Source organism: Sphaerodactylus townsendi, linkage group LG15 (assembly GCF_021028975.2).
Source record: "Sphaerodactylus townsendi isolate TG3544 linkage group LG15, MPM_Stown_v2.3, whole genome shotgun sequence".
NCBI lineage: Eukaryota > Metazoa > Chordata > Lepidosauria > Squamata > Sphaerodactylidae > Sphaerodactylus > Sphaerodactylus townsendi.
The window spans coordinates 7874862-7890973 of NC_059439.1; the positions used below are offsets into that span (position 1 = coordinate 7874862).

The 16112-nt window shown below is 47.5% G+C and overlaps 1 protein-coding gene across 1 annotated transcript in view; it reads left to right on the top strand.

Moving 5' to 3' along the window:
• RAPGEFL1 (Rap guanine nucleotide exchange factor like 1) overlaps nucleotides 1-16112 on the top strand; it is a 76872-nt gene that overhangs the window by 52695 nt on the left and 8065 nt on the right. Inside the window, exons 12-13 of the mRNA XM_048517588.1 lie at nucleotides 583-670; nucleotides 5953-6017. Of these exons, the coding sequence (XP_048373545.1) occupies nucleotides 583-670; nucleotides 5953-6017 (153 nt within the window). The remainder of the gene's footprint in view (nucleotides 1-582; nucleotides 671-5952; nucleotides 6018-16112) is intronic.

The window sequence follows — 16112 nt, forward strand, 5'->3', positions numbered from 1 at the left end:
TAGTTAGTTTTTGGCTGGGAAACAAACCACCAAAGAATACTAGAGTTGCTATGCAGAGGATGACCATGGCAAACCACCTCTGCTAGTCTCTTGCCTTGAAAACCCCATAAGGGTTTGCCATAAGGTTGATTACAGCTACCATGCTGGCTGGTCCCTTGGTGTTTTGTGAGATCACGGGGGGAGGGGGGGCTGGCTGGCTTCTGGAGTCCCCAAAAAAACTCAGGGAATTTTGTGCCCTTAGTTCCCCACCTCCCCCAAGTGACCCTGATTGGGGCTGCCTTCAGGGCTGCCTTCAGATAACCACCATTTAACATTCAATAGCTGTCTTGCAGGGCTAAGGCAATAGTAATTGAGAACATTTATTCATAGTATTAATTGAAGAATTGAGAAGTAGAAGCATGCTATATTGTGTCAATACTGAGTAGGATAATTACACCCCCACCCAGGATTATACATGGGTCTTTTGCTTTCAGAGAGCTCAATTTCAGATGTGCACTGTCTCTCTCCCCCCCGCCCCCTTGCTATTGCTTTTAAAAGTTCTGTTCTCTTCTCCAGTAGGCTAACTTTTCCATCCTATTGTAGGACCCTTGCCGGAATCATAAGAGCTACAGAGAAGTCCTCTCTAGGATGAAGCCCCCTGTCATCCCTTTTGTGCCCCTCATCCTAAAAGGTGAGCTGCCCCCCCCCCCCTCCCCGGTCATCCTGTTTGTCTGCTCCACGCTCCATGTCGTTGCACACCCTGAATTTGGAGGGTAAAGAGAGGCCAGCCTGTTCTTCCGTAGCCATATCATGGTTGTGAGACAGAATGCAAAAGTCAGGATTGTGAAGGTGGGCGGGATTAGAACTTGGGCAGGGGTGTGTTCAAAATTGTAATGTCTCTTATACAAGAGCCAGTTCTCAACATTCTGTCACACCAGCCAAATGTTACCTTTTTAAGCCAGTCTGATCTGGGTTCTTCGTTTTTCCCACCACCACTTGAGAACAAAGGACAGCTTTCCTACCTTAAAATATAGACAACTGCAGGGAAAATATTTGAGTCCAAATATTTGAGTCCAAATATGACCTTCCAGGCCAGCCAAGTTTTATCCTTTGTACACCAAACCTGGTTGGCCTTAAAAGGCACCTCTGGACTCCATCTTTTTTCTGCTGCTTCAGAACAACATGGCAACATCTGGGTGTATTCTAGGCAGATCTCTCAGTGCAGGCACAGCTGTGAGTGAGCCCCAACAGGCCAAACCCCGTATGAAAAATACATGCTCACTTTGGAACACCTTACACACCCTCCCTGACCAGGATCCCATGTGCACAGCTGTGAGGTGTTTTCAAAACACTGCAGCATTCCCCAGGTCCTTACTAACAGATAAGGCCTTCCCCACAAGGCAGTCATTGTAAGGAAGGAATTTTGTTTGCTAATAATAAGAGATGATATTAATAGCGAGCTAGTGTGGTGTTATGGTTAAGAGTGGTGGACTTTAATCTGGAGAATCAAGTTTGACTCCCTTTTCCTCCATGTGAAGCCTGCTGGGTAACTTTGGGCCAGTCACAATCATTTTAGTGGAATCAGTGGCTAGCCTGGGCCCACGTGTTGTGGAGTTCTGGGCGATTTGGTAGCGGGGAGATAGAGGGATGGGGGCACCACTCATGGGGCCAGGGATTCCAGTGTTAATGGGACGGGGTAATTATGACGGTAGGCGGCGGCCTTATGATAGAAGACGGACGAGATATGGTTATGCTCGCTCGCCTTCTGACCTCCGTCCTATCCCGAGGAATGAGAGTGGTTGGGTTCAGAGAGAATAATACCCTGCTTCGTCTCCTGAGTGTTACCCAATGCCAGGTCCATCAATCAATACAGCACCGCAGTTCTCCGGGACTATTCTCGAGATCAACAGATGGGACCTGGCTTGCATCATCAAACTCTGGAGTCAGCGTGGACGGTGAGACGATGTCGCCTTGGGCGCAGGTCACCGCTGCCACCAGGTTTTCATGCGATGTCTTCACCGGGCTCGAGAACTCAGGGCCGGGGGGGCGGTGTGGTATGTATGTTCATCCGTGCGATTCAATTCCTTCAGGGCTGTCCCTTGTCCCGAGGATCGATCACCGGCATGGAAATGTGTCGGCCTAGAAGTGGTTGGTCTTTTGGAGAGGTTGGTCAGTCCTTTTGGTGTACCCGTCGCCCTAGCGCACCTTGGGGACCGCGCCTGCCACGCGATTTAAGCTGGAGAGGTGGTGGCTGACTGGGCGTTGGCGTTCCCTCGGACTTCTATTGTCCTGGGTGACTTCTAACGCCTCCATGTATACGATACCGCCTCCTGTGCGGCGTGCCGTGGGACCTAAAAGGTGTCATCCATGGCGACATCTCAGGCCTCTCCTTAGTAAACTCCTGGCCCCAATTCTTTACCATGGCAGGGGCTGGTCACATCGGCGCTGGATTTGGCATCTTCCCGGTTCGGGGATTGACTTGGTGCGGTATCCTCTATGCAGATAGAGTGCCATGGTCCGACCATTTTGCCCTGAAGGTTCGGATGGACCTGCCGCGCCAACCCCTGTCTACAGGGCGACGGGCTGGATTTATGCACCGGGCCCGCGGAGACATCTCTTATATGGATCCAATTGGTTTCCTGAATGCTCTCGCGGGATCCTGAACCTGCCGGCACACCTTCCGATGAGCAGGTGGAGGGATTGGAATTCCCTGGCTCTCCCGCATGCCATCGCGAGGTTGTTGCTCCCTCAAGGCGTCCTCTGCGCCCGCGTTCTCGGCGGGCCCCATGGTAGTACTGCCAGGTGGAGCTCCGCCATATGAGGAACGGGGCCTCAGACGTCTGGAAGCGAGCTGTGGAGGAAATCTGGACCGTGACGGATTCAAGTGGTGCGAACATCTTGAGTAGGACGCTTTATGAAGGCTCTATGAGATAGGCGGTGGTAATGCGAAGCGAGGCGTAAGAGGGCTTTCTTCTCTCCTCCCCTCTCTCCTCGTGATCCAGGCTAGCTCTCAGCCTCGGCACAATTGTTTCGGTTGTGATCTCGGGTCTTTGACCCTCCTTTGCATCGGAGGGTTCTATAAATTCTCAATTGACTATTAGCTGTGAGGCATCTCATGAGCTTTTCTTGGCGGATAAAATCACATCACTCCGCCAGGACCTTCCCCACACTCTCTTTGTCTACAATTAGTGAACTGGAGGCTCCCTTGCCGTCCTTCAGGCCCATGTTTTGCCCAGTTTTCCCTGCTCTCCGAAGCCGCTTGTTGACAGGGCCTTGGCTGCTGTTAGACTCTTACTACTCTGTCCTTTCTGGATCCGCGGCCTCTCCTGGCTTGTTAAGCTTTGCCGGGAGGAGCTACGAATCTCCCACCTGTTGAAGATTATCAATGGCTCCCTTTGAGCAAGGAGGCCTTCCTCGGGATTGGGTTGAAGGAGGCAGATGGTCCGCCCCACTCTTGAAAAGACTCATCCTTAGATCCTGGCGATCTGGCACCAATTTACCGCCTGGGCCGTCTCGGTAATCTTTCGCTTCTGGGGAAGGTAAATTGAGAGGAGTGGTGTTGGAGCAGCTTCCAGGGGAGCTTCCTGGATGACGACGGGCGCTCGATCCCTTCCAGTCTGGCTTCCGTGCTGGGCATGGGACCGGAGACTGTCCTCGTCGCCGTCCAGCCAGATACGCTCCGTGATGCAGCTTTGACCCAGTAGCGGATCGGGCGCTAAGTTGGTATTGTTATAGATCTGACCGGCAGCGCTTTGATATGGTCGTAATTACCACGCATCTTTTGGCCCACCGTCAGCCTGGCCGCCTTCGGGTCGCGGGGCACTGTCCTTCAATGGACGTTGCCACCGTTCCTCCGGGATCGGAGATCAGCAAGTGGTGGTGTGGGGACCAAGCCTCCCGGCGGTGCCCACTTCATTGTGGGGTGCCTCAGGGAGCGCTACCGTCCCCGGGCTGTTATTTAATATCTACATGCGACCCCTCTGCTCAGCTGATACGAGGAGCTTTGGGCTGATCTGTCATCAGCACAGCCTTTTGGATGATACACTCAGCTCATTCTGTTGTTGATGGAGGGGCGGTCATCGCGCCCTGCAGCCTCTCCAGCACTGTTTGGGAAGAGCAGTTGCTGGGTTGGTTGCAACAGAGCAGGTTAAAACTCAATCCATCGAAGACGCGAGATCCTCTGGCTTGGTCGTGGGAGGGAGGGGGGGAATTTCCAGCCAGCCGGTGTGGGAGGGGCCTTATTGGCGCCGGCTCCCCCTCAGATCCGCAGCCTGGGGGTCCACCTGGATTCGATCTCTTTCAATGGAGACCCAGTGTGGCCCATATAACCCGTAAGGTTAGCGTTTTTCCATCTTCGACAGGCCCGGCCTGTACAGCTCCCTTCCTCTCCCACGCAGACCTGGCCACTGTGATCCATGCAACGGTCACCTTTCCAGGTTGGACTATTGTAACTTCGCTCTACGCGGGCCTACCCTTGAGGTTGATCCGGAAGTTAAGCAACTGGTCCAGAATGCAGCCGGCCCGCTTTGCTTCACGTGGGAGGCGCTTTCGCGTGATTTCATATTCCGGACCAATACTGTGTCGCTGCTTGCACTGGCTCCCCGGTTGGAATTCCAGATTGTCTTCCAAAGGTATGGGTGCTTTTACCTTTAAGGCCCGCTTACAGCGGCCTGGGACCCTCATACCTCCGGGACCAGATACTCCCATATAAAGTCCCTACTAGGCCTTCTGCGCTCAGCAGAGGCCAATTTGCTGGTAGTCCCTGGCCCCTCACGATGATGCGGCTGGCCTCCCACTGCGGGCCAGGACTTTTTACAGCCTGGCTCCCCTGCCTGGTGGGAACACTCTCTTCCTCCAGCTGTCCGGGCCCTCAAGGGACCTTGGTGAGTTCCGCAGGGCCTGCAAGACGGAGTTTTTCCACCGGGCCTTTGGAGTGTCCAGCCGTTGACTGTGTGCCCCCTTCACCCTCCTATGTTTGGGCCTATTACTATCTATGTGACCCATGCTCTTCTCCCCTCCTGGGAGGGTCTAATAGGAATTGCGGGCATTGTTTATTGTTTATTATTTGCTGCATTTTAAATCTAATTTAAATTATTTACAGTCTATATGTATCTGAAATTTTATGTTGTTAACCGCCCAGAGCCCTTCGGGGATTGGGCGGTATATAAGACTGATAAATAAATAAAAAATAAAATTTCTGAACTCTCTCAGCCCACACGGAGGCAGGCAATGGCAAACCATCTCTGAATGTCTCTTGCCTTGAAAACCCTATGGGGTTGCTGAAAATCAGCTATGACTTGAAGGCACTTTGCACTATCACAGTAATCAGAAGGTAGGATTTGCTTCAGAGTACTCGCAGGAATGCCCTTTCTTCTCACCAATGAATAATCACCCCTGGGCCTCTGGGCTGGGGGACAAGGTTTACAGGCCTAAAGCTACTATTGTGGGGTTTTTTTTAACATAATTTTTTTTGCAAAGCATAACAACATAGCAATAGTTCAGAAAGGACTCAAGAAAGAGAATAATAATCTACAAACACATAAAAAATACAAAAAGCCCCCAAAACGAGAGCAGTCAGAAAAAGAGAAAAAGTCTAGAGAATGGAGAGATGAAAAGAATGGAAAGGCAGCTTCTAAAAGCCAGACAGCTGGCACACACGTTACTGATCCTGGGTTGTAGCAGAGCTAGTGAGTCAAAGACCCAAACTAGTTCATGTGTTGAATTGAAGGTCTCCAGAAGTTGTTGGAGAGGCTGGAACCAGACTCTGTCTGCCCTGATGCCAGCAATTTCCCAGCAATCGCTCCTTTTGGCACCGTGTGGCAGAGAGCTCCCGAAGGCTCATCTGCTCAAAGCACCATTTTCCAGAAAGGGAGTTCTGCTATCAACCAGGAAGCTCTCGTAGCAGAAATTCATTCTTGCTGGCCTTTCGCTCCTTCTCTCTTGCCTTATTTTCTTTTCTTTTCTAATACTCAGACCTGACCTTTTTGCATGAAGCCAGCAAAACCTTGGTGGATGGACTGGTCAATATAGAGAAGCTGGTAAGATCTTTTTTAAAAAACAAACACGCACCTGTCTTTCCCCAGTTTGTGTGCTGTTGGTGGCAGTAAGCACCGACATTTCTGACTTCCTCAACCTGTACAATGGACATAATATCACAAAATCCAACTTCTTCACAGGGCTGGGATTTCCATGCACAAATGTTGCTTGTGAGATTGCATGTGAAATTCAGGATTTTCACTTTGTTTTTGTTAAATAGAATTGTTTTTGTATTTTTAATTTATTTTTAGACTTATACCTTGCCCCCCTCCTGGGTTACATGGCTCGGGGTGGCTCACAACATTCAATAAAACAGCCTATAAATAGAGATATAACATACTTACCGAACTTTACATTAGCATCCATAAAATAGCATTCTAGGTCAGGCATCAGAATAATAAAACAAAGGCATTTGATGTCTGACAACCAAAATCCTACAGACAGCCCTGCTAAAGGGTAAGAGAAAATATATATACACATATGTTTGTACATGTGTATATATGTGTATAGGAGCCATGTGGCGTAGTGGTTAAGTGCTTGCACTGCCACTCACACGGTCAGGAGTTCGAGCCCCCTGTGGGTCAGATATCCTGGCAGCTGGCTCATGGTCAACTCAGCCATCCATCCATTCCTTGGTCAGTAAATGAGTACCTAGCACATAGCTCTTCCAATTGGTTGATGTTCATGCCCATGTCCCTCTTAATGGTTTCCAACCAACGAGTCATTGGCCTACCCTGATTCCGTTTACCACTGACCATTCCGAGCAGCATCTCTTTTTCCAGTGAATTTGCCCTCATCACATGTCCGAAGCAGGTCAGCTTCTGTCTAGTTACCTTGTCCTCCAGGGACATCTCTGGGTTAATACGCTCCAGTACAGTTTTGTTGGTGACTCTAGCAGTCCAAGGGATTTGTAAAAGTCTTCTCCAACTATAACTATATAACTATATATATATGTATATATATATGTATGCGCATTAGGATACATTTATGTAACAATGATTTCTTTTTCCAGTTGATGCCAGGTTTGCTGCAGGATTCCTCCTGCCCACACACCCACACTGGGGGGGGGGGGGGGAGGCCCTGTAGCACCAGAGGGGTGGACAGGTCAATGGGTCCCTGGGTCCGTCTCCAGTTTCTCCAGTTAGACAGGATCAGTTCATAGGTGATGTGTCAGACTTCTCTCTGGGAAGCCGCTGCTAGTCTGATAAGACTGACTTTGCTAGACAGATAGTCCAGATTGGTGGAAGTCAGCATTACTATAAGCAAAACTGGGCTAGCTGGAACTAAAATAGAGGATCTCATTTTCTAGTCTGAAAGATGAAAAGTCAATTTTGTTTTGTTATTCAGTCCAGTCTAGAAAATGTCTGTGCAGCCTTCAAGGGGCTTCTCATCCTCAGCTTGGAAGTTTCCAGTTGGTGAGAAGCTACTAAGATATGGACTCTTGGATTCCTTTTCCTTCAGCAGCTGGAGTACTATGGAGCGTGTATCATTCGAGGCAAAAATATGCTTTTTTGTCCTGGTGTGATAAAAACAGTTGAATTCACGGTGTGTGTGTGTGTCTGTACAGACAATCTGGGTTCTCACAAGGAATCACAGGAGAAAAAACAATTTGGAAATCCTCCCTAGCCCCAGCATCTTCTTGGATTCTCTAGGAGATATAAACAGGTTGATTTCCTCCCGTCTCCCCTTTAACTGACTTTCAGCCTTTCATACTGCCTGGAGTGCATCAGTTTCCCATTAGGATGTATTGGTGTGTTTCCCCCACCCCCAGGGGTAAATTTATGAAGACATATTGTGGTGTAGTGGTTAAGAGCAGGTGGATTCTAGTTTGATTTCCCACTCCTCCACCTGAGTGGCAGAGGCTTATCTAGTGAACCAGATGTGTTTCCGCACTCCTACATTCCTGCTGTGTGACCTTGGGCTAGTCACAGTTCTTTGGAACTCTCTCAGCCCCACCTACCTCACAAAGTGCCTGTTGTGGGGAGAGGAAGGGAAAGGAGCTTGTAAGCCACCTTGAGTCTCCTTACAGGAGAGAAAGGTGGGGTACAAATCCAAACTCTTCTCTTCTTCTTATGCATGCTGGGGGAGGGTCCGAGGGTCCACTGAGTAAGCAGAGACTTCTAACTTGCCTGTGGAGACACCTCTTTATTTCTTTTTTGCTTCTTTTACGATTGTAGCAGGGGCCAGCCACTTTACTAAGAGGGATTGATGTGTAAGTCATGTGGTTTCCATATAAAAGCTTTCTGTATGGTGCTGTGTAATCTGGGGTCATTTCCAGCCTTTCACAGGAACATAAAACCCTTGTTTTGGCTTCCGGGATCATTTAAGGAATTTTCAAGATTGCTCTTCTCCATTAGTGGATGTTGTGGAGGGTTACCTTCCACCTATTTCACACTGTGTTCTTTTCTTCTGCTATAATCTCTCCTGCAGTAATTAAAAAAAACATAAGAAGGTTTGTTCTTTTGGTTGAAGAGATATTAGCAAAATGTCCTGTAAAATATTATGCATAATTCAAAATGGGTCTACAGGAAGGCTGTACGTTGCGAAAACAAATCAGATAGTGTGCTGGGAATTCCACGAATGAGCCCACCTAAGCATTTCTTGGCTTGTAAAAAGCAGTTGCCTAGAACCCCAATCTGGATTGGAACTGAGGGATGGAGAGCATTAAGCATTTCTTGGGTGCTGTTTTCCTTCCCTCTCACAGGCCTTGCCTGAAACGGCATCTGCCTCCCTCCCCATTTTGATCAAATGCGCAAGTCTTGATCAGGATATGTTTGTTTACCTCCACAAGGGAACTAGCAGTCTCATGAGGCTGTTTCAGATTGGGAAACTGGCACTGTAGGAGGGGAGGCTTCAGCCATCTTCCGGCCCATGCTGTGATCCCAGTCTCAATCAGGATCCTGCGTATTTGATTTTAAAAAGGAAAATTAATGCTCGCCAGCTCCTTCGCAGAATTCCCAAAATCAGGTCCAATTTGGTCCTTTGCTGATGTTCACATATTTTCTTGTCACTTGTGCCAGAGACAACAAATGGATTCCCCACCTTGTTTAACTTATTAGCCAGTGCTGTTATGTTCCCCAGGGCCCCGGGCCCCTAGTATTCATACCAAGTCTGGATCTGCCTGACACAGACATTTTGTGAACTTTGCTCATTGCTGTGTGGCTATTCTGGCACATCCCTTTTCCCTTTTGGACCTGAGGCCCACAAGTCTTTGTTTTATAGTTACTCATTAAGCTATGTTCCATCTGGGAGTCAGGATGATGACTGTAATGTGGAGAACTGGGTTTGATTCCCCACTCCTCTACATGAGCGGTGGACTCTTATCTGGTGAACTGGAATTGTTTCCCCGCTCTTCCATGTGAACCTGGTGGGTGACCTTGGGCCAGTCACAGTTCTCTTAGAACTCTCTCAGCCCCACCTACCTCACAAGGAGTCTGCTATGAAAATGGGAAAGGAAGATTGTAAGCCATCTTGAGACTCCTTACTGGAGAGAAGGGCAGGGCATAAATCCAAATGCTTCTTCTTCATATCCTGAGGCTCCTAATTCAAGTCCAGATTCCCACATTACAGGACTGGTAGGTTGGGTCTGAGATCCCCAATGCAGAAAAACAGGATTTTGTGAACTTACCAAAAGCAATTCTTAAAATGGGCTTGATGCTATTTATCTGGGAAGCAGCTCAATGGTGGAAAGTAGGAAGGAGGGAAGAGGACCCTGGAGCCCCGCCCCCTTGCCAGAACCTAGAGCACTGTTTAGGCTGGTCCCAACCCTGTGCAGTAACAGGGTGGGAACCTTTCACACAGGCTGGAAACCCCTCTCTCTGTGAAGCAACAAGGGAGAGAGAGGGGGAGGGGGCGAACTCTCAGGTCAGCCAGGGGAAGGAGGGCAGAGAGACCTGCTAGGCTAGGCAGAGGGTGGCGTGGGCAAGAGCTGCTGCGTACACCAGGCGCCCTGTGGGCGCAGTTGTTTCTTGGCCTCTCGGGCCAACTGAAAAAGTCATCGGCTTGGGCGACCAACCCCCAGGTCAGGGAAGGAGGGAAGGATCAGCCGCCCGAGAGCCCCGGGCGAGGAGGGGAAACGCCACAGTTGGATATTGCACTTTCGTGATACTGTGGCAGTCATTGGCAGCCAAATTGCCTGTCTACACAGGAAAATCTACCTTCACTTGATTACTTAGGTTGCCAACTGCCAGGTGGACCTGGAGAGACCAGTTCCCCTGGAGATAATGGCTGCTTTGAAGGTGGACTCAGTTGCGTATCCTGCTGAGGTCCTTCCCTTCCCCAAACCCCAACCTTCCCAGGGTCCAGCCCTAAAATTTCCAAGAATTTCCCAACCCGGAGTTGTCAACAGTAGTGACTCCTCTAGTGCAACAACAGACAGTTGTGTAGATGTGAACTCTGACAGTTAATGGAGGATAAATCAGCTTCCCCAAGAATTTAGAGAATATTGGAGGAGGGGGAGGAGGAGTGGGTATTTAAACTGTTCCATCTCCCATTATTCTAGCTTGTATCTGTCTATTCCCCAGAGCAAGGCAGCATAAATGGACCCTTGCCAATTCTACCCTTACAACAACCCTCTTAGATAGATGATTACTCACCTAGCAGCGCAGTAGCTTAAGCAGATTTGCTACCTTCTCAGCTCGTTCTGTATCAACACGCCATGGACTTTGTGGCAGAGTAGATAATTGTACCTGTGACTCCATAACATTTGAACCACTGCACTCTCTATTAGAGAGCCATCCTAGAATGTGGGAAACCGAGGTTCAAGGCCCCACTTGTGCCATTCTAGAATCTGGGAAACTGGGGTTTAAACCCCTACTTGTTCCACAGAACCTTGCTGGGTGATCTTGGGCCAGTCACACACTCACAGACCTGTTCCTGGCTAGTATTTGGATGGGGACCTCCAAGGAATCCCAGGGCACAGCATTGAGGCAGGCAAACCACCTCTTGCCTTGAAAACTCTGCGGGGTCGCCAAGTCAGCTGTGACTTGACAGAAAACAAAAATATCCTTCCACACTCACACACACTAGCTGTTTGTGTACACCCCACCCCCCCAGCACATTTCCCTTTCCAGAAGGGTTATGAAGAGAGCAGCCAAGGAGCACCTTCCTTCCAATTTCTGCTCGTGCTATTTATCTGGGAAGCAGTGGCTTCAGCATCACGCCCAGCCAGCCAAATTCAAGATGACTTTTTGCGAGGGTGTGAGAGCTCAGGTGGTCTCTTTCCCACCCCCACACCACTGTCATCTTCGCACCCTTCCCCCTGCCCTCTGGGGATTAACTAGCAGTTGGTCCTCTGTAAGGCTTCTGGCCTGGTGGGACAGCCAGATCACCATGGCAACAGTTTCACAGAAAGCTCCACTTGCTAAAAGATGTGGAAAAGCAGAGTGTGTGTGTGCGCAGGGGGGTGGGGGTGATTTGTGCGGGAGCTGGCCCAGATTTTTCTGGTCCCCAAGGAGGAGGTGACAGGGAGAAACGAAGCTACATAATTATCGGCTGAGTCCTTCTCCCTCCCTTTTCTGCACACCATACAAGAAACACACAATAATTCATTTGCTGACTGTTCATATCCTCCCATAAAATAACCAATTCTGTAATGATCAACGTAATGCATTCCAGTCAAGGACATTTACACCCAAATGCCTGTTTTGCATAACGTGACCATTTTGACTTTTCTTTCTGGGGCCGATGTTGTGTGTGGAGGAAACTGGAATGCAGTTTCCTATGGTAGGGATGCGGGCACAGTGGTTGTGATGTTGGAAGAGATTTAATAAGAAAAAAATTATATAGGATTCTGCAGGGGGAAGGGGGAAGAGACCTTGAGGGAAGAGAGAGTGTATTCGAGTGGAACTCCATCCTTTTTGTTATTGCAGTGGTTTTTTTTTTGCTGAGATTGACTCATCCGCCATGAGGGTTTGAAACAAGCTTTGAAAATTAAAACATGGAGATTCTCCCAATTCTGAAACATGAGTTTGAGACTCGCAATGCATTTTTTTTAGATGGAGTCAACAGAATAATTTGTTTCTCTGACATGTTAATTAATAGTTTACTAAGTGTTGCATTCTTGTCTTCAGATGATGGGGCCATCCCCAATTGTTGATACCTAGTGTTTGATAATTGGATGGAGGGGCGCTTAAGTTTTAAAATTTTCTTTCTTTAAAAAAGAAGCAGAAAAAGAATAAGGGACAAACCTCATGCCCAGCAACTAAATAGAATTTTAAAAAACAAGAAAAAAGTAGTAGTGTTGTGGGGTTTCCAGGCTGTACAGCCGTGTTCCAGTAGCACTTTCTCCTGATGTTTCACCTGCATCTGTGGCTGGCATCTTCAGCCACAGATGCAGGTGAAACATCAGGAGAAAATGCTGCTGGAACACGGCCGTACAGCCCGGAAACCCCACAACACTCCAGTGTTTCCAGCCATGAAAGCCTTTGACAATGCAAGAAAAAAGTACACATAAAGACCAAAATACAACAATAGAGGTAATGGCAGATCTACACCTCAGTTTCTATGAAAATATTTCCAGATATCTAAAAATAACTCCATGCACAATTGTTGTCTGTGTGCCATGCCTCTGATTATTGATAAGAGTTCTACGGTCCTCAATCCACTGAGGTGGACATTTATCTTTCCAGTGCTGTAATGTGAGTCTTTCAGCTGTTCTAAAGGCCATGGAGGATCTATTTTGTTGAATATTGGTTAGCCTCCAAGAGACAGACAGATAGTTTTAAAGTATATGAGCACCCACAAAAGTCAATGAACTTTCTAATACAAAATTGATATGAGCAATAACTTCTTCCCAGAATAATCAAGTGACTGAACAAACCCAAAGTGTATGTTTAAGGGATATTTCCTGAATTACACACTTTGCTCAGTCTTTGCAAATGAGTTGCTGTGGTGTCCAGTATATCCTAAACATAATTTTTGCTGAGTAAGTTGCAATTTAAGATCCATAGAGAGAAGATCAGGCTGTATCCTATCGCTTTGCAAAATAGGGCCATCTAGCTCCGTTGCTGAGACTCTGCCTATCATATTTATTAACTTACACAAAATATTTATAAAATATTGTAGGGTTTGTTTTCTGTGTTGTTTTGACTAGGGTTTCCAGGAGCAAAGGGGCCTCTAAGACACTTAATGCTGCAGGGCCGGATTCAGGTACCAACAGAAGTTGCAATTGTAAATGTTGCCATTTAACAGAAGTTGACCTCAGCTGAGAAGATGACAAAAACTCATCATCATAGTCTATCAATCAGTGTGATGTAAAAAATCCTCCTGCCGGTTCCAAGCTTTCCATAGAAAAAGATTCCATAGAAAAAGGGTTTAGACCTGGAATGGCCATAATGTTAACTTGGCATGTGAAAACGGACCCAGTTGAAACTGTCGTGACATTGTGCACCATTGATCTCTAGCTGCCGAAACTACAGGAGGACTGGGACCTACTCTGGCATAAGTAGACCCTAATACAGGGGTGTCAAACATGTAGCTGGGGGCAAATTTGTCCCTTTGAGAGGGCTTATCAGGCCCGTGAGCCAGCTGCCGACCCCCTCCCCTTGCTCCCGATCTGGCCTGGCAAGTTGCTGAAGGTCAGGCAAGCTAAAGAAAGTACTAAATCCATGATAACAATGAGGAATTCCAAAAGGAGCCCTATCTTCAATCAATTCCTCCCAGGTTTGAATAATCCACTCAGGTCACAGAAACCAGGCACCTTCAAAATGTGTTGGGCTCCCAACTTTGTTAACCCCGATGGCACTTTTGGAAGTTTAAGAAAGGCGAATTGGCTGCTAAACAAAATAATATCCCAGGCATCATTTTGGGGAGTGTTGTTCTATCTTGACCTGAGTAGGAGTTTGGATTTATACCCCACCTTTCTCTCCTATAAGGAGTGTTCAAGGTGGTTTATAAGCTCCTTTCCCTTCCTCTCCCCACAACAGACACCTTGTGAGGTAGGTGAGGCTGAGAGAGTTCTAAGAGAACTGTGACTGGCCCAAGGTCACCCACCAGGTTCACATGGAAGAGCAGAGAACAATTCCAGTTCAGCAGATAAGAGTCCACCCAGCAGGAATGTAGGAGTGCGGAAACACATCTGGTTCACCAGATAAGCCTCTGCCCCTCAGGTGGAGGAGTGGGGAATCAAACCCGGTTTTCTAGATTAGAATCCACCTGCTCTTAACCACTGCACTGTGCTGACTCTCAAGATTAACAGCAGTTCTTCCAATAGTGTTCAGTCGCATTATTATAGCCCTACTTCACAACACTAGGTTAGTTCTCACTGGTTGATTACCCACTGCTGGCGTTCCCCAGCCTTGCCCTGCTCTGGTGCAAAAAGTCGTGCCTGAAGTGCTTTTGTTTTTCCTGGGAAAAGCAAGAAGCACACACAGGCAAGAGGGAGCGTGTGGGAACAAGAAATCTTGCCCCAGCGCACCTCTTCTCTTAGTGCCCTGCAAACAGGAGGCGTGTCAGGACAAGATTTCTTACCCCTATGTGCTTCCTATGCGCCCTGGGTAATCAGCCACTGAGTTGGTAAATTTATGTATGGATTGTTCTGTTAAGGGTTCAAATGGGAGCTGATGTCCCCACTGAGAAAAGTATCTGCTGAAGAGAAGGGCTGGAAGTTCTTCCCCTTATTTTCTTTGTGGAGAGAATTTTTTTGATATGGAGGACAAAATAAACAGGAGTCGTGCAGCAGCTTAAAGCCTGATGCCATTTTATTACAACATAAGCTTTTTGTGGAACAAGAGCCAGCTTCTTCAGGTGCGGAGAGTGGGGTCGCCACCGTGCTTTCAATTTATGGAGAAAGTGTGGAAGGAAAAGAGAAAGATCCAAAATGAAATGGATTGATTGTACAAGGGAAGCCACGGCATGACCTGAACAAAGCTGATAATAATAAGACATTTGGGAGGAGATTGATTCATAGGTTTGCCATGAGTTGGAAGCAATAGCACTTAACACACAGAGAAGGAAATGTGCAAAGCCAATTAAAATGAGACTGCAGTTTGAGCCCTGCAAAAAAACTTTTAAAGATCACGTCAGATCGAAAAATCTCAGTTCCCTCCTCATGGAAATATGGTTATGTGGATTAAATCCCTGGCTGCTTACTGGATCTTAGAGACACACTACACATTTGTTTAATGGGGCGTCTAAACCGACTTATTTATATGGATCTGGTCAATCCACACCCACTGTGCAAGTAGCCCCCAAACAGCGCAGCTCTTCAGAATTAAAACATTGGGAAGGGGCTGCGGAAGATTCTCCCAAACCATCTTTTGAGCTTTGAAATTGAACAGCTGGGTGGAATGGGGGAAGGTTTTAATTGGCTGACCCTGCTGTGTTTGGTTCGTTAATCGGTCAGGTTTCTTAAGCAGCAGCATTTTGATCGGCTAAAAAAGGTATTGATGGTGGTGAAGTTTCTAATATCAGTATTAAGAAAAACTGCAGATGTGTAAGAGGAGGGGACTTGCGCTACATCACATGCATAAAACATCTAAAAACACGGTATGATTTCTATTCTTTAGAACTATTTTGCTCATAGGCAGACATGGGCAGTTTTAACTGAATGATCTGTGACTTCAGTAGACTTGAAAAGGTCTATACAAGATGGCACTGAGTCCATCCGCCTTTCCCCCGTATCAGTTTTTAACAAAATCTTCAAAGTGTCCTTAAAGAAATCAGGTACATCTCATAAAATATTATTTGCACGAATGGGGTTATGAAATTTGTGTGATTTCTAGTTTTGAAGATACCCATTTTTTGAGGGAGGACAATTTCTGCATAGGATGCCCTTTTGAATGGGCGTCTCTGCAACACTTTTCCAATGGGATGGTGTGAGGCGCCCTCTAGTGGGGCAAAACAATAAAGAGATGGTGTGCGCCCTAGAGTGAGAAAACCCCTTCTGTTGGTCTGTTGCAAGGAGTTAGTACCTTGGTCAGCAACTTATTTTACAGGAGTGCAGATGGAGGGTGGTGGGCGGGAGGAGTCTACTCGGCCCCTGAAACTGTCCCTGACAACTTATGTTTCTGCAGCCACAATGTTCTCTTTTATTGTTTCTGGTTTGGAAGCAGGGATAGTTCTGGTAATACTCCAGAGGCCAGATTGAGTGTCAGGGT